At 49.3% G+C, this 24,083-nt stretch overlaps 1 protein-coding gene across 2 annotated transcripts; it reads left to right on the forward strand.

The window, feature by feature from the left end:
* LOC128278002 (uncharacterized) lies at positions 1-23,922 on the forward strand. 2 transcript variants are annotated; one of them, XM_053016629.1, is made up of 7 exons: positions 1-101; positions 5,384-5,555; positions 16,105-16,162; positions 21,055-21,294; positions 21,728-21,860; positions 22,138-22,747; positions 22,812-23,922. In XM_053016629.1, exons 2-7 carry the CDS (start codon positions 5,432-5,434, stop codon positions 23,141-23,143), a joined length of 1,497 nt encoding a protein of 498 aa, XP_052872589.1. In that variant the 5' UTR covers positions 1-101; positions 5,384-5,431; the 3' UTR covers positions 23,144-23,922. The 2 variants fall into 2 exon arrangements, with proteins under 2 accessions (XP_052872589.1, XP_052872590.1); XM_053016630.1 differs by lacking the exon at positions 21,055-21,294.
* The last annotated feature ends 161 nt before the right edge of the window (positions 23,923-24,083 follow it).

The following is a 24,083-nucleotide window of genomic DNA, read 5'->3' on the forward strand; positions in this document are numbered from 1 at the left end:
ACAGTGCAGTTGCGCGTGTAGGTGGCTCCGATCGCGATCAACCAGGAGCGAATATCACGATTCGAATTATTAATATACTCCAGTGCCAGGCCAGGAAGACGGTATTTAAATCATTGAGTTTGGGTTTTGTTTTTCTGGTACCGAACCCTGGTTTTGAAGGAGGAACAAGTTAATAACGTAGCGTTCGTGCTACCAACAGGATAATTGTGAGTGTTTGCGGGATGCGGATTAAGCGGCTAACAGAAGTGTGCACAAAAAGTGTTATTTTGTTTCAAAAGTTCAGAACGAAAATCTGAGGAGCAATTACATGGTTGTGGCTTGTGAATGGCGAATAATTGAAGCGATAATTTAAAAGTTCCTCGATGATTCATGCGGTAGCCACAAGAACAAACTGAGATGATGCATCTTGCGAGTGGCGAGTGTAACTGTAAATCAAATTGCTAATCCCGTTGACCCGAAATCAACCTTCATCAGTGGGAAACCATCGAATCAGGTGCACGTTCCAAGTTTGTGCGGAAGAAACGGTAACGAAGTGTCTTAGACCATTTGACTCCTTCGCGCAATAAATTATGCCACCCGTTTGCTGGTGGTAATCGCGCAAAAACGGAGATTTTGTCTGAGTCTATCGTGAGCTAGCGACATAAATTACTCGCTAATGTACTGTACAACGCGGTGCCAGCGATCGGATTCCACCAGCCGACGAATGGTTCAGTCCTTCGGCTACTCTGTTTTGCCAATTTGTAGCGGTTGTGCCGGGCCGTCGCGAGACATTCCCGACAGTGCTTCCAGTATCACGGTGGAGCGAATCTTAAATCTGCGACTGCAGTTTTATGGAGCAAAACATACTAAACCACCCTTTTACGGCCATTAGTTTATTTACGATCCGCCGACAGCATTCGAATGCCGTAAATGCGAGTTAATTTGGCATTTCGGTGTGACGCGAGATTAGGAAGTGTGCAATATTTTTAATTTAACGTTATTTAGCACCATTAGCTACGAATTCATTTAACATGTGTTAACGTTCTTCAAACAGAGTACTAGTGCCAACCTCAGTCGTACAGTCGTCAAATTTCGCAGCTTTAGGCAACATTTACAACAAATTAGCTCGCCACAAGGCGATCGCAAGCTGGCTGTGGGACTCAATTATGGCACCCGGCTACCGGTTCCGGGACCTTTACGTCACAAACCGAGCGAAGTCGAATTTTGATAACGGTGTCTTAAGGCGGTGGCCCGACTTGGTGGTGCAGATCTGAATATGTTAATTTATGTGATAGTCCGCGGACCGTGCCATGGCTAGGGTTTCTGTTAATTGATATCAATATTCATCGGGATGTGAGTGATCTGAGAGGTATCATAAATTGTGATACAAAAAAAGGAAAAAGAATGGGTGGCTCCCATTAGTGTTCTTAAAGACCTTCCATGGTTTCGCTCACGACGATTGTCTAAACTACTAACTGCACGTAACTGTTAGAACGAGGGCAATAACATTGCTTTATTTCTGTGTGCTCCTTTGGAGAAACAGAAAACTCGCTTTCGTAAAGTGTTACGCATAAGAAATTCAAATGTTCCTTAAGCAAACATCGAAGCGTCAAAAACGTGGATTTTTAATCGTTAATTAGTGGTTCACCAAAGGCGTAGCACAGCCCATAACACCTTGCTGTATCGGACATGAATTCTTCGTTTCCACCAGCATAAAGCTGCCATCAGCAGCAGTGGAGTCAAGAGGCCGCCATAAACCGACTTATACAAACATGTCACTACCACCACAAATTTTGATCAAGAATCTCCTCACCTGGTGCTTGGACGGCAGAAGAAGCTAAAAGCTTTTTCGGCCTTTTTCGATTACTTCCCAGCATTTTGGAATACATTTTGCGAGACGAAGGAAACTTTCTTCATCTTCATCGCTAATCGTCGTCGGGAAGGCACAAGCACAAAACTTGAAAATAAAAACAATCACCACCTCGGACCACGGCACGATTGGCGATCGGCGACACGATATGGTAGTCGTCACATTAGCATATTGATTTGTGGATTTTTTTCCTATCTTCTAGGCCACGATCGCAAGGTTTGAAGGCAGCGGTTCCGATCAACTTGCTGTTTTCAAAAATGGAGGGTAAAACAACCATACTGCATTCTTAAGTGAAGGCTGAAATGTAGACGGCGAATGAGAAAAATCAGCACTGCACAAATGTAGAGCTGACCTTGCCAAGGCCAGCCTCAGGCTGTGGGTGGTTATCGTTTTCTTCCCGTCCGTGCCATTCTTAAGACTCGGAAGCTAATTAGCTAAGACGATGGACGGTCCAAGTGGTCCCCGATACGAAGGCGAACACTTGTTCCCTGGCAGTTAACTCGCTACTTTATTACGTCCCGTGATACGGGTATTCTCCAGTTTCTTTCTTGCCCATTCCAGTGAAACAGACACGTTAAACCGTTGCAACCACTCAATGGTGCTATTAGTTCTGCAAATAAAACACCTAGTAAGTGCATAAAATGCATCATTTACACTGCCAACTCTGTGTTTGCGCAGCATTTGCGCTCACCGATATCCTATGCGCAAACAATCGGCAGACGGAAGATCGTTGACCCTTTGCGAACCGACGATCGCCCTTTGCACGCACGTCATCGTCTGTGGACACAGTGAGCCTTTAAATCACGCTACTGATCAGATGAGAGAGAGCAATAGGAAAATGATTTGTGCCCATAAAATGCCGTTATTATAATTTTATTAGACTCGGAAAACGCGGAAATTTGATCCCAATTTATAGCTCGCGCCCACTGGCGCAGCCTGATCCGATTATGATACGAACGCATTAAACAAATTAAATTTTATAGCCAAATTTGTTGAATTTTTAATCCCTAACCAGTAGAGCAGCTCGCGTCCAAAAGCTACCAGAATCGATATCGTTTCTAGTAGTAAAATCGGACCCACTTTTGCCCATGCAGCTTTTTTGCTTGGTAAAACAGCGAGGGGACTAAAAGCTAGGAGCCATAAACCGTTTGCTCATTGCTCTCAAAACCGGACGAATCCTTGAAGATGCAAATCCCAACACATTTCAAGCTTCTAAAATGCCGACTCGGAAAGCAGCAAGCGCCCGCTCGCAATTTGCAATGTGTTTTATATTGAAGAAAATATTCCAAATATTTAAAATTAAAGCACGGCTCGCTGGCACGAAATTGCACATTTTTGGCTCGAATATTTGGTGCCGCTCGTATTTCATTTTTACTGCGACACTTAATTATAAGTGGTAGAGCTGCATTTTAATCCCCGGTTTTGAAGGTACGCCAAGCGCAAAAATGTACCGATCGTTCAAAATGGAAGACAAATGCAAGCACTGCGATCCCTGAAAAGATGCTCCACACTGAAAGATTAATCACACTGCTGTGAGTCATTTGTCACCAGAATATAAGTAACATTTTAATACACATAAAGATCCCACATTCCACAAAACGTATCCATCTTCTTGTTATTCTTCTATCGGAACAGTTTGAGTGCTTCTTAATTTAACTCACTATATCGACTCGTAACTATCAGATCTTCTCATAGACGCCTCCTTAATAGCCATGACCCCTGCGGTGTGAGTTTAATGTCCAGCAATTAATTAAAACCCCATAAAGAGCATCTCCCGATCACGTTACGCGATGTTCTAAATCATGTTAAGGAACGACAACGAACAGTTAAAAAAGAAAGCAAACTCCTTCTAATATCACTCCGGCTAGCTCGTTCCATTAATTTATTGCCACGGATCAAGCCCTGTTGACGGAAAAGGTCGCATACGTTGCACACGAACGGACAGTCCATAAATCACGATCGCGTACCGATTGGCGCATTTAAACACACCGCTTAAACATTATATTGCTGCACGTTGGCGCCAGCAGCGTCCAAATTTATGCTCCACGGGTGCAACCGACCGACAAGGGGCGCCATTTAAATGTATTCCGGGATCGCTGGACTCAGGTCTCAGGTGCACGGGACGGTATCCACGCGACTCCACGCGACCTACACGACGTGTATTAAATTTATTTTCAACATTTTCGTATGCGATCAAAATTGATCGATTGTAAACATTAGGCGCCGTGTGCCGGCATGAATACGCGGTGGTTCATCATCCGTCTGTTTTGATCCACCCGTAGGTCCTAGGCCGGTTGGGAACCGACGAAATGCGCCATTCCGGGGACGTGATCGGTGAGCCTAAGGAGACTGCCTTCTTTTACATATTTTTGGCAATTAATCGTCTGCCGGCGGGCTGTGGGGTTAGTCCAGCTAAGGGCTTAAGCCACGCCAGGTTGGTCGTGGGACTTTGCATAAATTTCACGTCGCCTTCGTCAAACCATGTGGGGTGAACTAATTGACGGCGTGTTCCGTGAAGCACACGCACGCAGCAAACAAAAACCATATCGCCCGCTACATGGTGCGCCATTTTTTTTTTTTTTTGGCCGGCGACAGCAAAGAAACTTATTGAAAGCCTACGCACCGCCCATAGCAGCCACCGCCAACAAAATGGAATGACAAATGTTCCCGGCAAATTGGCCACTGGCGAGAGGATCCCGGCAACCACTACGGAGGTGCAGATGATTAGATTATTTTGCGATCCATCATTCGGTTCGGAATCTTTCGAGAGTTCCTGTTCGCGAGGATCAAGAGGATCGGCCTTGGACTTTCATACTTGGAATGTTATAATTAGGGAAAGACCTAGCTGTTCCGAAAATGGGACGGCTCAACGAATCCAGACCACCGCGTCTAGAACACAAACGGATCGCCATGGATTTGCATAGAGTAGGATGGTGAATGCTTGTAAACATAATTTATCACCGAATGTGGCACTGGGTTGGGATTTACATATTCGATCACGAGAGCGGCTGTCTCGGCTGCCTTGTGACCGGGCGTCGAATTTTAGCTTTTAGCGTTTACAATTCGTTCGCGTGGTTCAGCAAAATCGTGAAGCAATCGTACGTTTCAAGTCGATCAAGTAGAAGAATCGCTTATTGTGACCCGTCAACGGAGGTGCGTGCAACTCTTTCTCTGCAACTCCCGGCAGACAACCCAAAACATTGGGACCATAACTCGCGCCCGCGAAGTGACGTCCGGCGGACGACGACGCATAAATCATCGGCGTGACAATTAACAAACCACGTCGCCGTAACCGCAAGATACACGCGAACCGCGTGCGTGAGGAGTCTCTGTTTTTCACGTCGCATCCTCGAGGCGCGACGCTGTTTGTTATGACGGACCGAAAACTATTCCTTCGGCGCGTGTGGTCGACGGGTGAAGAAATTCCTCGCACGACGAGTAGGAGAAGTGACCGCGGTCGTTTCATCCCAACTAGAACCCGACCCAGAGATCCTCGCGCGGCAACGGTAACGGATGTTCAATTTGTTTCCCTAGAAAGTGAGTGTGAGAAATAAAAAGTATACTGCAAATCCACCGGGCAGCATGTCAGCCAACGATCCGTGGAATGGGCGGAAAGTGTCTGCCGATCGGACCAAAGGAGCCCCCTTCTCGTCAGGTCGGCCGTGGATCGCCGTGCTCGCCCTGCTCGGCGTGTTCAGTCTGACAGGTAAGTCACCCGAGGGGGTAAACAAAAACAAGGCTCACAACGCCAGGGTGGACAAACACTGACAGTAGAGCCCCATCTGTCAGCCAGTGATACACGCTCCCACATCCCGTGATCTTGTGACGCTTCTACCGGATCGCGCACCGTTTACAGTGGCTATCGGTTGCATTTCATCCTTTTCCCGGGGGCTATATTTTTTAATTTATTTTATGCTCGATCGTTGCAGAAAATCAACAACCCCCGAGCACGGAGTTGGGCGTCCGGTGGGCGTTTTAAATGGCGTGGTAATCGGCGTTTAAGACAGTCGTAAATTAGAATAATTCGATTCGCGGTACGCACGCGGCCGTAGCACGTGGGATGGGGTTTGGCCTAGCCATTTCGACTGCCATTTCGTGCCGGTATGTCGGCGTGTGTTCCGACTTCGGGAGGCGTGTGGCGAGGCGCTAGCGAAATGGATGGCTTCATCCCTTCGGTCCCACCGCGTCTGCGGAGACCGCCGCCCGAGAGGTGGTTCCTTCGCTGACAAATGAGTGACCATTACTCAAGTGCGTTTACCGACTTGGCCGGCTTGGCCGTGATGTCGTGTCTGTAGCGCCCTCGGGGAACCCACTGTCCAGTATGCGCTGTCCACCGTTTCGCGAAAGTGGAGGAGAAATTGAAATTTAATTGCACTGTGCGTCTCGGGCCGCGAACGAACGGCTGGCTGTGGGGAGTCGTCTTGCAGTCCACCATTTTGAGGTTGGGCTATTAGAAACCCGCACCGCACAACGCTGATCTTTGGGGGCTAACTTTTCCCGTCAAACGACCTACGTCTGCCTGAGCCTGATGAACATATTGTTTTCGGTGGAGTAGCCCGCCAATCTCTGCTGTCAGTGTCGGCTGAATGGACCTTAGTCTCGAGGCATTCTCGAAGACTCGTTACTTCTGGGCATGTCCGTACTCACGACAGCTCGTTGCTCGTTTTGCCTTATGATTTATGATGAAAAATTGATAAACTAACCCCATCTTAGTTCTATTGTTGGCAGGCCCACTTCATGCTAACGAGACTCCGCTTAGAGAGAGAGTGATACTTTAATGGATTTTGCTGATAGGATGCTTTTCTCCGCGTGACATGTGTAGTTAGCAGAAGCAATTGCCATTGTGCACAGCTTTTAATAGGTATCCGTGTCTCCGAGACCTGGTGTTCCTGGATGGCGACGTACAATGTCCACTTTTTTTCTGCCAATACTTTATCGCACAACGAGAAAGAGCTTCCCGGGCGTTCCCGGGCGATGTTTGTCAAACAGAATTATGTCGCCAGACCCACTTTAACACCTCGCCCAGGAAGCTGGTAATTGCTAATGCCAATTCCGGCGAAGATCATTTTTAACGACCATTAGCCGCCTGTTGAGCGACGCATTTGCACAAATCTGTTTGTCCAACAAACAGCCATAGCTTTACTGCCGGATTTTATGCATTCTGATGCGTTCCGTGTCCGTGGCTCTCTTTACAAGGTCCCAAATATTTGTACACCTCGAATCCCGCGGTCAGCTGCGAATAAAATCTTACATAAATATTGTAAATGCTTTTTCACTTCATTAGACAGCCCCGGGGCCGGTCGCGGTCGAAACGATTTATAATAATTACACAGTGCAACCCGGTCGGCCGAAGCCACGGGGAATAGTAATTTGATTAACATTCCAATGGGTTTCCGTTCGATTATATCGTTAAATTATGCCACGCTCATTAACCCTCGCCGGAGCCAGAGAGCTAATCTCGCACGGCCCGGCGTAAGCAAACGGCGCGATGTGGAACCTGCCCCAAAAGTTACGTTTTTCGGACGACTCGTCTCGCTCGGCAACGGTGAACTTAACTGCTAGACGCAAACCTCCAATGTTTTATGTTTCCGAACCCAAATCCCATCATCCCATTTTGGATGGGATTCACTCGAGTCGTGCGACCCGCGATGATGATCCTTTGAATTTTTACGACCGCACCCAATCGTCGGCAGCAGACGAACGCATTTAAATGGGGTGTCAATGGAGTCCCTTTGCGCCGGCGCAACTATGACCTTCCAGTATCGCTGAAGTGTAATCTGATCTCCCGACACCAGGCGCGAGAGCGAGCGCGGTTCGAAAACAACCATCGTAACCGGGGTGGAATAATGAATGTCCTAAGCAACGTGCAATCGATTTCTTGAGATCGCTTGCTATCGATCGATCGCCGACTAGTCTTTCAACGCCACGCCAAAAATGGGATTCCATCATAAATTTTCTCTACTCATAAGGCTTGTCGGTGCCGTATCGTTTTCAAGTTCACGGACTCGAATACTGCACCTACCGAACACCGACAGCGTTACTAATTACTCATCTCTTATTTTTAACGATCCGGGCCCGCTGCTCGGCCCCAAAAAGAGGGAGATTTATTTTAAGCGTTTTCAACGCGCTTCTCCAACAGACACTTCGCTTTCTACGGTCAGCGACCAAAATGATAAATACCCTACCAAAACGGATAAGGTCTTGGCTGTTTAGGCGGGCCGCGAAAATTGACCGCGACTAATTAGTTAACTTGAGGACGATGCACTCCGAACGGCCGTGCCAAAAGTCCTAGTGACGTCTTCGATCGTACACTCGCTTCACTGACAGGCATCTCGGACATTCTTTGTGGATAAGCCGGTCGCGTCGCGTAAAATGGCTAAAAATAATCAGGATGCATTCTCCAACTTTAAGATCTCCGCGCCAATCATCAATGCTTCCCAAAAGAACTATCCTCGTCACGATCGGAAGAAGTCTCTGGACACTGCAACGACACCTAAATTAACCACCCTGCCAGCCAGACAGTTTGGGAGCTGTCGGCGCAGAAATCATACTCCATTAACCTCACTGACCCAAAACCTAGTGTCGACCGTGACGGCGCGACATCACACTGCTGGGATGCAGTCGGGACGTCGGGGTCTGTGCTTCCTCGTCCAATAAATCAGAGCTTCGCGGCGCTGATTCGCTTAACCTCCGTGACGCACCCGCGAGTCCACGAGAGTTCCGGATCCTAACGCAAGATGACTTATTCCCCGGCCCGTACCGCGGCACCGGACTAACAGGGTCCGGTTGACACTATGACTTGATCAGCGATTCCCAGATAGCGCCGCGCGCGGTCATCTTCAACACATTCGTCCCCAGCCACGGTAGTTCCAGGGCGGCCCTATCGGGCGCGCTTATGTGACAGTCAATTAAAATTCAACGATTGCAACGATTTTATTTATGCCCGCGATTGAATCATAATTTCGTCGCCCGAGCCACGAGCCAGCCTCCCTACCGTCGCCGGCAGCCATTGGGCACCCAGCAGGGGGTCGGATGCCTGCAGCAGGTCCGGAACAAGTCCGGCGCAGCGCACGCGACTTACGCTACCGTAGCCGGACCGGCCGGCGTCCCAGATGTGGTCAACACGGCCGCGTGAAGATGTCCGCCATAATTTAGTAGCGGCTTTGTTTATGAGCCCGCCACCAGACGAACAACTTGTTGTACGTCACACGCCCCGGACATTAGGATTTCTACCGCGTCCCGATGGCTAAAACGAAGAACTGGCCTACATTCGAATGTAGTGCCAATATCACTTACGCTGCTCAAGGAGACATAAAGTAATTAGAATGTTACTGTGTGTTGCTTCAGACATTACCTTGTTCAACTTGGAATTCATTGAAATAAATCACCACATCGTTAGCATCCGTGCTACCCAGTCCGTCAATCATTCTGGCCCGGCCGGAGCAACGGCAGGGCAAAGCCGTATCGCATTGTTAGCCCTTGTCGACATGACTGTAATTGTCATAAACGTTGGGGCACATTAAGCGAAATAAAGCGATACACCCATGTAGTACATTCTGCAATCAGAAAAGATCACGACCATCAGATCACGGACGCGCAGACTCGTTCCGGCTGCACCGAGTGTCAGTCTGGGTCAGGCGCGTCAGTTCCCAAAACAATTGCCACAAACCGGACACAAATGGGCCCTAGTTTAATTAGTGTCGCCTAGGCAGTGCCTGGCGGTGGACTGACGGGCCGGAGGAAATTGGATTCACTTAGCTGACCAGTAATCAATCACCATCACCCTCATCACGGTGGCAGACCGTGTCTCGCGGACACGCCACATTCTAATGACGACCGCAGCAGGGTCGTGCGAATGGTGACGCTGGGCACTGCAAGTGCACAACGTCTCTATTAGTGACCAGCTGTCTGTAATGTAACCTTTTTTCTGCAACTGCAACAGGACTGCAACTGATGCGAGACCGTGGTAAAAATGGAAGAACTGAGATGGATGACTTTTTAATGCAGCATCATTGGACCGGCGAGGTACCGAACCGAGGTTTATAGGGCAATTGTTCTTGCCGATTCCTTGACACCAAAGCACGGTACCCACGCTTATTATAGATTTCAGGAAGCGATATTCAGATCACTTTCTACCCGTCCGATTTGTACCTTGTTTTCAGTTCAGCAGCAAAACTTTGAAGTTGTGTTTGCGCCCGAAAATGGCCACCCGATCCTCAGTGACGCGCCCTCTTACGTCAATCGAACCACTAGCGGCGCATACCGTTTAACAGATCATTTCGCCCCAATCGCCAAACAGAACCACCAAAACCCATCGCCCTCCGCTTTCCGCAAACTAAATAAACTATTTACCATCGGAAGCGAACCAAACGCAGCCAGGAGTGGCAGGAGCACGGAATGCCAATCAAACCCATCGCACTCGCCGCATGATTTTGTTTCCTTTTTTTGCCTCCCACTGCCTACTACTTGGCGCCGGGGCCACTTTTGGCGCAACCCAAACAGCGCTCCCGGTGTTCCCGGCCGCTGCCAGAAGATGGATGTTTATTTAGCGAAATTCTGCCAGCCTGCCTGCCGATCGGGAGGGTTTTGTGGAGGGCAGGTTCGGTGTCGGCGGTTCGGCTTCGGCTTGTTCACTTAAGCCGTGTTTGTAAACGGAACGGAGCGGTCAGTCAAGATGATGTACCGCCTATATGATGATCCACGAGGTGGATGTTACCGCCATGCCGATCTGTCTCGCGGGAATGGAAATGGTGGTACTTCCTGAAAACCCGACCAAGTTTTTTAGGTTCCATGGTTTTTCGGACCAAAATTTTACTTCTAGTCATATATCTAGTCATATCTTCATAAGAATTAAACATTGGAATTAAATAAATGTATAAAATAACTTTCGCTTTCTCAAGACGGAGATGTCGGGCGTCAGCGAATATTTATACCGAGCGATCGATCGGCATCTGGGCACCAGTTGTCTTCTCGAATCGAGAAAAATTAACGATGATCACATCGCCCGAATGACAGTATGGTGTCAGCTGCGTAACATCGAGCCGTGGTTTTGATCGATCGATCGATCGATCTTGTAGCTCAATCGATGCGATATGGGCCAAACGCATTGGGTGAAGCCTCTCAAGTACCCGTTTGCCAGATCGCTCGCCAGATCGGCATGGAATGCAAGTTGGTGAAATTGCACTGAGCCGCCACTAGATTTGTTTGGGCTACGCAAACCGCCGCGGTTTGCAATATCGTTGCATCAGCGTATTCGGCAACAAGTGGCCGTTCCGAATCTGTATCAAGGTCACAAGACGTTCGCATGAAATAATTCATTCATTTATTTAGTTTTATTAAAAGAACTCTGACACGTTGTTTTCATACGAGTGCCACACAGTGTCAGATGCGGTGGCGTTATGGCTGTCGAGCCGTGTTTGAAAACAATCGTCATCGTTCGGACACAAACACGCTACTCAAAAGCAACAACGGCTGCGGGTCCTCGCAATGATTCATTCGGATCCCTCGTGGTTGATACTTGTGGCATAATAATGTGACACCATAATGGCGACCCAATAAATCACTTTCTTTTGGTGCACACGATGGACGAGACGAACAGACAGTGATTTCGGCACATTTGCTAAACCAATGCCAATTTTGTGCCGTTCTTTTATTGAAATTCGCCCAAATTCTGGCACCCGGGCGGTGGACATAATTCATGCGGCGACAATTACAGCCCATAAACCCGAGGGTAAACAACCGCGAAATGCAGCAGGAAGTTTGCAGCTCATTCGGTAGTCTTCATGCGCGCGACCAGCCTGCCGATAACCATTTTTCTCACGCTAACGCCGGTGCTGAAGCGCAGCAACGCGAGATTGAAGCGCGAGGATTTTAACCACCCGTTGAATTAATGTCTTTCGCATTCTGGCCGGCATTCTGCCTTAACTTTGCGTTGACGTCTGGTGGGTTGTGAAGCACGTGTTGGGCAACGCTTTTAGGGGATGATATAATAGATCTTCTGCTTCCTTGCACCGGGGGAGATTAACGTAGTCAAAACATTGCATTCATCATTCTTTTACAACATCGGCCACCCGATCGCCGACATAAAGCCCGACGGAGGATCGTTCTCGTTAGATAGATGTGCGATGACGAGAAAACCTCACACACCTGATGCCGAGAATGTCCACGATGCACGATGTCACAGCTCGGCCCACACTCGGCCGGACCGAACCAACTAATTCTCGCGTCGCACTAAAAATACACACACCTAATCGCCTAATGGTCTGGTGAAAGTATAATTTATTAACCGCACAGGATCCCCATTTCGGTTATGATGATGTCTTACAGTGGCGCCATCTTTTTTTCCTAACGTCAGCTTAAAATAAAACGATTTAGATCCGAGGCGAGAGCGGTCAGCGGTTTGCGAAAATAATATTAAATGGTCCCCCATTTTCCATTAGCCTTGAGGTGATGTAAATGTGCAAAAATGAACCTAATTTATCACGAGCGAAACAGTTGACCGCGCTTTTGAGCCCAATAAATTGAATACTCTCAATTTGCTTTCGGCTTCAAACGCGCGTTAAAAACCCCCAAGGCGCTACACATTAATTTTCAACCTGCACGGTCATAAATTAAGCCATTTCCGCCACATGCGGCCGACGTCGGCCAGACAACGGCCCAAAAAAAACGAAAACAAAAACTAGCCTTCTCAAGTCCCAGATATTCACAACAAAAAAGGGCCATTGGCCAAACGTTAGAAAAATTGGTTTTTAATCCAAATCACAACTTCCTAATCCGCGGTCGGCACGGTTCGATCCTTGTTTTGATTGCAAACGTCAGCGGACAATAGATTTATGGATTAGCATCGGCAGGAACGGAAACCCCCGAAAACAGCCACACGCGACCGCGACGCGGGACACGCTAAAGTGGAGTAAGCTTCGAAGCGAAATCAATTTTAAGCCACCCGCTGGGTTTGCACTTTGTTTCAAAAAGAAAAGCCACATCTAAGAGCGCGCCCAGGGTCCCGGCGCCGGAAAGGGTGTAGCCACTTATGCATAAATCATACAGGCGTCGAAGGCCAGTTTTCTTGGGCACCCAGCGGCCACGGATGGGTTGATGGTCGTGAGGTGAGAAGTGTGTTTTGCTGTGGAATCAAATCTCACGGCTCGATGAATTTTAAACGCCCCTAGATGGAGATCCCTACCACGGTGTAACGATCGGTTGGAAGTATATCAAAACATATCTTCTCACAGCCGCTAAGCGACCTCTTAGTTGGATCTGCTGCTACAGGACAGTAGACGTGGTGGCAACGTGATGACGGAGTTGACTTGGAGAACCCAACGAGTGGCACTTTCGAGCCACATCAAGTACCGATAGATTGCAATTGTCGACACCCGGTCACTAACGTGGTCCGGGGAAGTCAATCGAGCGATCCCTGACGACATCAAACGGCAATCACACCCCGGCGCGGGTCACTCGGCTCGGCTCGACGCGGCTCCGGGCCCTTTAGGTGACCCCATTCTTTCCCCACTCCGGCAGCAGGATGCAGGCCCACACACAACGCACCCGGCCACAAATCAGGATCCAATTTATGCAGTGTCATTGGCCAACCGCTGAGACCAACCGTAAATGAACTAACAAAAGCCAACAATTACGGGTCGAGTTCGATTAAAGGATCTCGTCGTCGAGGCACTCGCCACAGATGAGAGTGCAAGTTGTTGCATAGTTTGTGCAATAGTGTAACATTTTTTAGGTTGGCCATTCTCAGCTAATCCTACGTAAGACCCGCTTGCGCTCACCTCACATTGCAGCGCTCGGCGATGTCCCGGTTGACACGGTCTGTCGGTGCGCCAAGCGAAGCAGTTTGACGCTCTAATTGAGGGGTTACTGTTTAGTTCTACTTTTTTGTGGACCCATCTGCGTACGCCCCAACTATCATCGGACCGCCGGACCAGACGTGCACTTGACAGCTGGCGGCAGTTGGACTACTACAAATCAGACTTCGAACACGGTCGGTCGGTCGACCCCCAAATGGGCGAATGGTCAAAAAGTCTAATCAACGAACGTCACCACCAATTAGTTGTCCGCCCCGAAACCCCCACATGATGATGATGACGATGACGATGTTCGGCTTTTGAAGGGCAAACCTGCAAACGTGGGTTTTGGGGTGCATCGTCGATGCGGATCGTTACCGGTGCGGGGTGCGAATTAATTAGTGGCCGACAGAGTGACCAGTTTGCTAGCCAGGGCAAACTATGTGTTAACGTGTACTGTCGCGTATGAAAATGTCATCATTTCGTCGCATCCCGTCAAGCATCATTCGGAGCGAAAAGGAAAGGCAGAATGGGGTCGAAAGCGCACGGCATCACGGGATTTTATGAAGATGTTTCAGCACTTTTTAGTGACCGCGGGTCGCGCTTTATTCGCCTCGTTATTGAGCGACTGTCGCTCAAGTGGAGCCGGTCACATCTCGCCAATCATAAAGGCATCAAACCAGCCTCTTGTGCTGTGTGGTTTATGGCCATTCTTCACATTCCATTTTACTCAAGTGTTTCACATTCCATTGTTGAGGCAAATCTCCGTCGCCCCGGCGATCGGTAGAGTTAAACATCCGGTGCATCGTAAAACCTGCATCGCCCCACTGTGTGACGTCAGCCGACGAGAAATTCAGGGCGCATTTCTCCCGTGCAGGAAACGCTGACTTGGGCCCTTCTGCGTAGAAGCTGATCGTCGGATGTTGATCGTCGGATTTCTGGATTGTGCCACGTTTATTATTTAGTGTTCAGACAACAATTGTTCGCTGAGCAATGGAACCGTCTGATGAGTCATCCGTCAACCGTCTCCGTCGTCGTTTTAGTTTATCACACCATTTTGTTTATTTCGTCATGCTCAAGGTACTGTTTCGTTCAGTAGAAAATATTGTTCTTAAACAGCCAGTGAGGCGAAGGACAGCCAGTGAGGCGTAATATAGATAACAGTCATTGTAATTCCTTTGTCTTGGTCCGAAATTTAAACATTTGTTTCAACCAAATTTGGACGGACTTTCTTCTAAAACGGTAGCCCCACCGGAGGACGATCGATCAGGCTTAATGAAATCCGTAACATCAACGCAACCGGCTTAATTAGCACGACAAGAACAACATTTTTGGCTCGTGTTGCGACTGCATCGATCGAACTTGATAGTTCTCTGTCTTTCTGGCCGGCTTGCTTAATGTGTGCAACGAAAGCACGTGGTGTCCGTTCCCATTCACGAGTGCGTTCCGGACCCGAGTGCCTGCGCGGTCCGCGGTCTTTACCCTAATGATTTTTATCTTTCCATCGGTGGGTTCGCTCTTGAGAATCGTCACTCACTCGTGACGCACCTATCATAAGCACCATCTTGATTCTCGTGCGCCGATACGGTGCAGCAAACCTTTGATTTATCGGCGCAGCGATTAATCAGAAGCACTAGAATGGGCTTCGCCAGGCCGAAAGATTAATGTGACTGCTAATTATTCAATTTGTTGACAACCATTTACCAACCGGCCGCCGAACGATCGCAGCCTTATCGCTAAACGATCAACCATTGCGCACCGCGGCGCGTGTGTTTCGAGGATAATGTCACTTTTTTCAATTACACCAAACAGTTGAACGTGGTTTTGATTGAACGCACACTGTAAGCACCGTTAATGAGTGTGCTTTTTCTTGTGTGTCCACAGTGTTACAGGATTAAAGTTCGTATTTGCCAAACGAGCCTGTATTTATCGTTATTTATTGCCCCGTTCTCAATCATCAATTAGGCTGCCTCTAGTGTTGTGCCTAAGTGTCGCTGAATTTATGCCGAAGATTCATGTGTTCATCGTTCTGGATTCAACATATCTGCACACCGTTAACCGAAGCCAAATAAAGTTTTCCATATTTTACGCTAACGATCCCAAATATACCACTGCGCTTAAGTCACATTATTCACGATTGTCGCAGTTTTTAATGAACATAATGCAGTCGAACAGCAGGATGGTTTCTAATAATGCTTCTCCACTTCGTATGGGGATGGCAATTTTGGACGCCTGATTTATTGCATGTCCCCAACGCCGGGCGTTACGCTGTTGCGTAAATAATTAGTTATGATTCGCTTATGGGGCACATTTCGCGCCACCTTAAGGGGGATTAAAACCAATCCGGGCTGGCCATTCCTGTCCCAAAACGCGACCGACTCGATCACGGGATTTTGTTTACGCTCACTTGGTTCCATGTTCCATGGGTTTCTCAATTTCTGTTTTCTACCCTCTACCCTACAGTGCTGCCGAACGTCGCTGGCCACCCAAGGACCGATGCATTCGAGGGACCATCGAACAGGTTTGCTTTCCTCGGGCTGCGGTCAGGTTTTCGGACCTGAGCTCGGTGTAGTTGTTGCGCATGTGGTGTTGTGTCTCGCTGCCGTAGTATGATCCTCGTTCCTTTTCGCACATTCCGCATCCGCTTATCAAACGCTTTTAATCGAACGCAACGCATGCAAGCTGCTCTCACAAAGTGTTGCAGTCGCAGAAATGTTTTCTCCAAAATTCGCAGGACGCCGTGCCGTGGACCCCTTTACTTCCAGCATTACACTTTTGATTAATGGCCGCGATCGAAGAATCGTGGTTAGCAGATCTTTCACTGGAAAATATACCACAAAAAGGAGGCGCGATATTTATTTAAAGTTTTTAATGAAGTCCCCAATGAATAGTGTGGCAGGGCAAAGCGGCAGCTAACGGCGCCCAGCCGAAGCGCATAGCCACGGGCGGTCGAAGAATCCCAATCCTCATCCGAGGGACATCGACTAAATCGACACCACACGCGGCCCCTAATGGTGCGGCTGTCCACAGCCGGTAATGACTGGTTTTTTGATGGACCAACAAGCCAACAATAGTTCGCCTATTTGGGCCACATTTGGACCAGCTTTTGGCAAGCGCGCGAAGGCTCTCACCGGGGATGCTATGAGTTCTTAATTAATAAGACACAAAACGGAACCCCCTTGGCCGGAGCAGCCAGCAAAGCGGCAGCCTGAAAAATGGAGCCTCCCCGGCGGTGATAATGACCGCGCTGTGGAGAGTGGACCTGAATTGGTCCAATTTGCATCTCGCCCCAAATGCAAACAAGGCGAAACAGAAGGTGTCCGTGGCGCAGCCAGTGATCGACTCGGGCGTTTAATCATCACGCTAATGATGCTCGCTTAATCTGCTGCGGTGCATTTCGTCGCGGTTATTTAGCACCCAGCGCCCAAAGGTCGGGACCCCCTCGTGAGGCGGTCGTTGAAAAGACCCGTCCAAATCCGCTTCCGCTGCGAAGGCAACTTTATCGTCCGCAGAAGCTTAACAATGCAAATTTTACAACCAGTTCTGCGCTGCGATGTGTATCAGCACTGATCGGAGGAAGCAAAAGCAGCCTCACCGAATGGGAAAGACAACGGCATACCCCTCATAATGTGCAGCTTGTTATTGTTTGAATGGGGTTATCGTTCAGCTCCGTAACTGTCTTCTCGACCCGGTCAGGACCATAACTATGCTCTTTAAAAAGCCTTTATAATGTTTAATAAATAGCTTTACGATGCTCGTTTGATGAGCAAAGTAATCCCATATATTCCGACTTTTAAACGAGCGGGCTTTCGATGTCGATAAAAACGCCCCGAAGGTCACAGCAGCGCACCAGCGGCCAGGATGTTGTCAATGGCGCGCACATTTTATGGAGTCATTTCACAACGAATAAATCTGTTTACGCATGACGTTTTCTCTGCCGGCGGTATCCTAGCGGCGACCCGTGCCAGTATAGTCGGATAGTTTACTTACTCCGCAATTCAACCGCGAATTCCGGCGGCCGGCGGGGGGAACACTAAGAATCAGATTATCACCGGCCTGCACCGGCTCGGAAACCGCAGCATCGCGACCGCGAAACACTAAAACCTCATCAACTCCAATGCAACAACGCTCGCTTCACTCAGAAGCCTCATCACACGAGCCTGACGGAGTTCTCCCGGGCGAGCAAATCAATCTAGGCGCCTGCACGGAAGGCGGTCCTCGCCACTGCGGCGCAAGTGCATCGAGTATGTAAATTTCTAATGTACTTCTACTGCTACAGACTGCAGGAGCTTACGGTCGGGGGTCGCACAACCTGAGTCATTTTATTAGCAACATTTGTGTCGACGTTTCGACGCGTGTTCGCCACTCTGAGCTCGGTCGCCAGACTCGGCACCCGAGTGGGGACCGCGGACATTGGAAGGCTGGAGGGGTGCAAAATTAATTAATTGACATTGCTATTGACCATTGGATTTATCTCGCGCTTATTCTGGTCCATTTGTTAGTGTCTCGCCGGCAACCGGCAAGGGTCCTGTCTCCGGCAGTCTCTGGAGCAACTTTCGTATCCACTCCACGTATCGCTTCGACGGCAGCGACCATTAGAGCCTTCCGGAAAACCCGGCTCAGACCCGGCTGGAATGTAAACCGTGACTTATTGGGACCAATCACACATTCAATTTGGGGAGGTGCTAGAGCTACACCAGGCTTAGGCTTAAGAGGCACATCTGGTAGCGACACTGCGTTATAATGGAACGCCTCTTGCGAGAGCCCACGCCAATCCTAAACCTAGCGGAGGCCATTGTGGCAGTAACAAATTTACGATCGCCCCCGGGGGCACCATACAGTAAAACATCTTTATCGGAGGTCCACGCTCGGTAGAGCCGAAGTATCGCGACACTCGTGCCCGTATCCCAGTAGCTTTACTAGCCATTCAAAGGTCTTTAATGGCCTCCAGCTGCTGATCTCTAATGCCATTAGGTGCTAGATCTATGTTCGTTCTGGTGCGCAAAAATGTATGCCAGGCGACGTTCTCAGATGTAACGGGATGGAAGCAGATTAGATTAGACGACGATATGTCAATTAGCCATTCGACGAGTCGCTGCTTGATATCCGGTGCGCTTATTGATTTGCTCAACGTGATCGATTACCAGCACGAAAAGAAGTTGTGCGATGACAGCGCGATGCCGTCGGAGCGGACGCTTTCTGGGTAACATGGTTTTGATTCCTACGATCGTTACGAGTTGAGGGGTGAGGCGAGTTTACTTTACCGACATACCCAACTTCACCCAACATAACATGACAATCCGCGAGGTGGAGCCGAGGGCCCCCGGGCGACTGCAGCGGCGACTCCATTTGCATAGTCATCAATCGTCGTAGGGCTGATCTGTAAATAAACCAATTTAAACGCTCGACGACAAATAATCCACCCACCCAGCTGACCCGCGATCCCCAGATACGGGGAGTCAGTTACCGCGATCACTTCTCGATCTCTCGTCTGGGTTCAGTCCGAGTCCGCCACACGCCACAAGTGCAGTCTCCCCAGCCCACCAGCACCCAGGTAGATGTGGAGTACGACTTTGTGTGTGGACTGCGTGCTAATTTCTGCAGTAAACAAACATTTACTCTTCGCCAACCGTCAATCTACGTCGTGCGTCACCCAGACCGACCGGCTTGGTCCCGAGTCACGCAGAATGATTGATGAAGAACCTGAAGCCGCCAGCAGTCGGTGGTGGCCGTAAGTGGCCCTACCTCGGGCACACTGCCGTATCCGGCCCCGAAAGAGGCCATTTAATTATGGTCCAATTCACGGCACGGGAGTTATGCTGCTGCTCCTGCTGCTGCAGTTACCTTTCGCCAATGATCCGTATTGCCGACCCATATGACGTGTGGACCCCCAACGAAGCTAGCGCGTGGTCTGCACTGGCCAGTCTTCTACGGTGGAAACCCTCTTCCTCGTCAGAGCAGCCACAGCAGAAGCTGGTGAAGTTTTATTTGAAATTATTATCCGATCAGACCCGTGCGCACGGCAATTATGGTTTACGCCATTCTGCGCTTTCCACGCGAGCGCGGCGAGCTTCGTTTTCCGTTTTTCCCACCGCGGGTTGCTGCTTGTAATTACTATCATTTGAAATAAATTATGCGTTCTTATATCGACCGACCGGGCCGAGGCGTAGCGAAACAGAGCTATGGCCAATCGAAACGACGATGGCGCCCAGCTGCCCAGGGCGGACGATAAAGTCTGCTAATCTCATAATTGAAGCCAATGAGGAATGATATTAGCGTCAGCGAGGAGGATCAAAAAGAGGTCCGGAGCAGTTCATTGAGATTTCAAATACCGTCCGAAAAAGAAGGCCAATTTGCTGGGTGATGGGGCCAGACAACACAATAAAACAGTTGCCCGAAATCTGTTAACATGTTTCTTGTACATCCATGTCAGCAAAACGGAACGGCATGAATGGGAAAATAAGCAAAACCTGAACTCTAAGCGCTCGAGATTATGGAAGAACAACTATAGTTGAAAGAAGAACAGAATAAAATGTGAACAAAAGACAGAAAAAATTAAAAAAGGCACAAAAAACCTAAAACATTCGATGCATGATGCACTGTAAAATGCAGTAAAATGGCAGGTCTCAAACCACCATCCCAAAGAACGTAGAGGGAATATGCAAACGACTCTTCATTCTGAATTAAACTACGACGGAGACGAAGATGTCTACTAGAAAAGAAACCAGGCTCTAACGAGCGTCATACCTTGCGTATTCTATTCGCCGGAACACGTGCGAAAATTAATTACATTCTCTGCCTACCGACTCTCTTTAAGCGGCCTTCCTTATCGCTAACTGCCATCAGGTAGCAATCCTGTCCAGATTACTTCAGCAAATCAATTCCAATTGCCGTCCCGCCCCGACGACGGAAAGCCGGCCCAGTAGCGAGCCAGTGTGCGGAACGCCGGTATGCCACTAGGCTTGAGTTATGGGACCCCGCTGCACGATCGCGCCGATACATAAATACCCGCATCGAGCCGATTAGATAAGTGCCGGGCGCGTAACTCGAAACGCGGTATTAACCGGCCATTGGAAGCCATAGTGTACCAGTGAGTAAGTCTTCCCCGTTCGTCTGGGTCCGGGCGAATGTAAATGTTGCATCCGTATCAAGATTATACTTTGACATGCGGTCAATCGGTTGCACCTCACCTGACGCCAGCTGTCTTGACCAGCATGCGAGTCTGGCGATCTCCACCTTGTTAGACTGCCTGCCGGCTTGGAACCGCGTTAAGCAGATATCCTTCGTAGTCCCTCTGTCCTCCTGCTTCTCGGGGTCCTCGGGTGAGAACACACAGCGCCATACACAACACACCGCCGCTGCGCATATCATAGGTTGCAACATTAAAACAGAACTTCCACCATTTCGTACCAGTCCACCCGTGGCGGCGTTTCAAACAGACCTCGCGCCCCAGCAGCCCAACAAACAAACGCCAACGACGGCGACAGGTAGGGCCACGGTTCGTCGTGGCGTACGTCCGTACCGTGTCCACCATCACCGGTCCGGGGTCGTACGAAGCGGGCGCAACATCGTCGGCTACACGCTCACAGAACCGTACTCTGTTGCTGCCGCAGGCACTCCACGTCGACAGCATCGTAGCAAATCGATCGATCGGTAAGCAAGTTATCCTCCACATATACACATTCGACTTCTTCCTTATTCTCCGAGAAACAATTTGGTAGACCAATGCTCGTTGCACCTGTGCAGCGCAGCACTGCACAGTTTGTATTTGAGCCAAAGAGACCCAAACCGGCACTGCAGCAACAGTCGTGACCGGCTGCTAGGGGTGTCCTTATGCTCCCACCGTACTCAGATTGTACTTAGATGGCTATCGATTTATCGATTTGCATCAGTCGAACAAACGAACGCTTATCACGCAAACTCGCTGGCATCACGCTAGGCGACCCAATCGCCAATTGGACCACTCCGTTGGTCAGCTGCTCGATGTCGTCCCCATTAATGTAGCTGCCTGTAGGAAGCCGGGCGGGGGGGAGCAAATGTTTGAGTGACGACTAATGGGACTCTATTTGTACCGTTTCCTCCCCAGAGGTTCACCAGGAAAGCCGCGTGTGTACGAGAACTTGCAGACGGGTACGATCATGCTGCCCCCCGGGGGCGGAGCGGTTCTGGAACCGGATCAGAACCGAACGTTACCGCTCAACACGCTCCAGGAAGCAGCAGTAAGTAATCTAAAGGACGGGTGCACAAGGACGTTCAAGGACGTTACTACACCAGCGGCAACAGGCACGCCTGAGGGCTTGTAGCTGGGCTTCAGCTTACAGTATTTGTAGCGGTTTTACCATTCCATGCCATCTGGCATCTGGTTTTACCAAAGAAGCTTGCTTTGGCATGAGACTTACTCTTCAAAATCAACACATTTAAATATAGGCTTGATGTCTCGAAATAGATAAATCCTAACATTATGGCGGATATGCCAATGGATATTTTCCCGGACAGATTCACCAAAGCCTCTTAGCGACTGCTGCACGCAAACGAGCTAGTGCACGGCCACAGCACCAGAGACACCTCCAACAGCATCATAACCACGGTGCGAAAGGGACCTCGGCCCACGGTAAACGCCACGGAACGCAGCAAAAGTTCACCGTGATTGATGGGCTCTGCATCAAGTGTCCCCCGGAGCGGACGGCGATCGCCCGGAAGGGTCTCGATGGCGTGCTGATCGAACCACCGTTTCTGGTGACGTGTCGCGATCGGCCCATCTCGAAGGAACTGTACGAACTGGAGACTCTGTTCGGGCCCAAGCTGAACTTTGTCCTGCCACACTCGAACGGCGAGCCGTACAGCTTTCTGGCGAAGGTGATCAGCAAGTACACCGGCAACACGGTGCAAACGTGCGATCTGCGGTACAAGGTCATCGTAAAGCAGTGCCGCCGCTACAAGCCTAGAAACCGCGACCTGAAGGTTATCTGTAGCCTCGGCAACATCTGGGGCTCCCGGTGTACGTTCCACTGTCGGAACGGTGGCTATCTGAGCCGCCCGAACTCGTTCGTCGAGTGCAGCGAGGACGAAGTGTGGGAAGGCGACGAACCGTACTGCAACTTCAACGGTAAGACCCGTGTGAGTTTCCTAAAAAGTGAGAAAAGGCTTACAGATTGCTCTCTGGTTTCTAGATGTATCGGACGACTACGCAGCGGATGCGAGCCAAGGGGAAATTTCTTCCGGAACCGATTGCCAGCTGGACATTCCGCCTGCTAATGGACGTTTTGCGTGTGATCTGAAGGAAGCAGAAAGTGGCTCTGTCGAGCTGTCCATCCCGAACGGGACTGCGTGTCAGGTAAAGTGCGATGAAGGCCACGAGATTCCGTACCACCTCAAGCCGGCAGCCTTTTTCGGGTGTGTCGAAGGACAGTGGAACAATACGATGAGACACTTTTGCTACAAATCCGCAACAATCGTTGCCGGAAGCGGTGGAAACAGTCAGCGCCGAAGAGGTTACGGCTAGGATGGTCGAAACAGCTCACTGTCACTCATCAAACCTAAACACCTAGTTATGTGTAAGATACAGCACACATCCGGTAGCTACCGAAATAGATAGATGATTTTGTTTCAAAAAAGGGAATTGCAGTGGATCATTGCATTGTGTAGGATAGGTTCACCGCATCAGATCTGAAATAATGTATGAGATGAAAATTCAAAAATCCTTATGGCTGTTAAGAAGGCTTATGGTTGCGGAAGGAAATCCGCGGAGGACTCCCACCTTCGGAGGAGCAGAAGAAGGCCAGAAACTAAAACGCGGCGGTAAAGAAAAGGTGCCATAGTTGAAACGTGCACTACGCAAGTACTTAACGCTTATCACATTGCAGCCGCGTGCGTAACACTGCGCTTAACAAAGCTTATCGAAACGAATGAATATGCGAGCCAGTATTTCTTCTCGGTTTGTTTCTGAAGGAAACGTTCGAAAGAGAACGAACGAAAGAGTGTAAGATAACCGGCAATCTCGCTCTCGTACCAGAACTGCTGGGCCAAAACTAAGAACGCATCATTAAGGTTCCTTATTTCTCGTTTCACTCACAATGTATTCTTATGTTTTGGTTTTTCACTTAACGAATCTAACAACCATGCGAGGGAACAGCGCGAAAAAACGCTCTGTAATAGCTTACAAATAAAATGGCAGCGAGATACATTCGATTAGGATTGAGCTTTCAAGCAGCCGCCGGTAGAAAAAGCATAACCCCCATTGTACTCATAGTTGCTGCAAAGAGAAACGAATAAATAATAAAAACACCGGGTAAAACATACATACATATCCTGCTACATCCGCCGAGCGGTCTTTGTCTGCTTCATGGAACATTTCCACCGCTGGCGGTCGAGAGCCTTCGTCCACCACATCTGGATACCGGCCGATATCGCGTCCCGGTCGACGCAATCTCTCCATTTCACAC

This window comes from Anopheles cruzii, chromosome 2 (genome assembly GCF_943734635.1).
Source record: "Anopheles cruzii chromosome 2, idAnoCruzAS_RS32_06, whole genome shotgun sequence".
In the NCBI taxonomy this organism is placed as follows: domain Eukaryota; kingdom Metazoa; phylum Arthropoda; class Insecta; order Diptera; family Culicidae; genus Anopheles; species Anopheles cruzii.

Bases quoted from the DNA above. Each gene is read 5' to 3' on its own strand.
- LOC128278002 (XM_053016629.1), top strand. From the start codon at position 5,432: ATGTCAGCCAACGATCCGTGGAATGGGCGGAAAGTGTCTGCCGATCGG. The intron at 21,295-21,727 runs GTAAGCAAGTTA...TTTCCTCCCCAG, and splicing joins CGTAGCAAATCGATCGATCG to AGGTTCACCAGGAAAGCCGC. The intron at 21,861-22,137 runs GTAAGTAATCTA...TTTCCCGGACAG, and splicing joins ACACGCTCCAGGAAGCAGCA to ATTCACCAAAGCCTCTTAGC.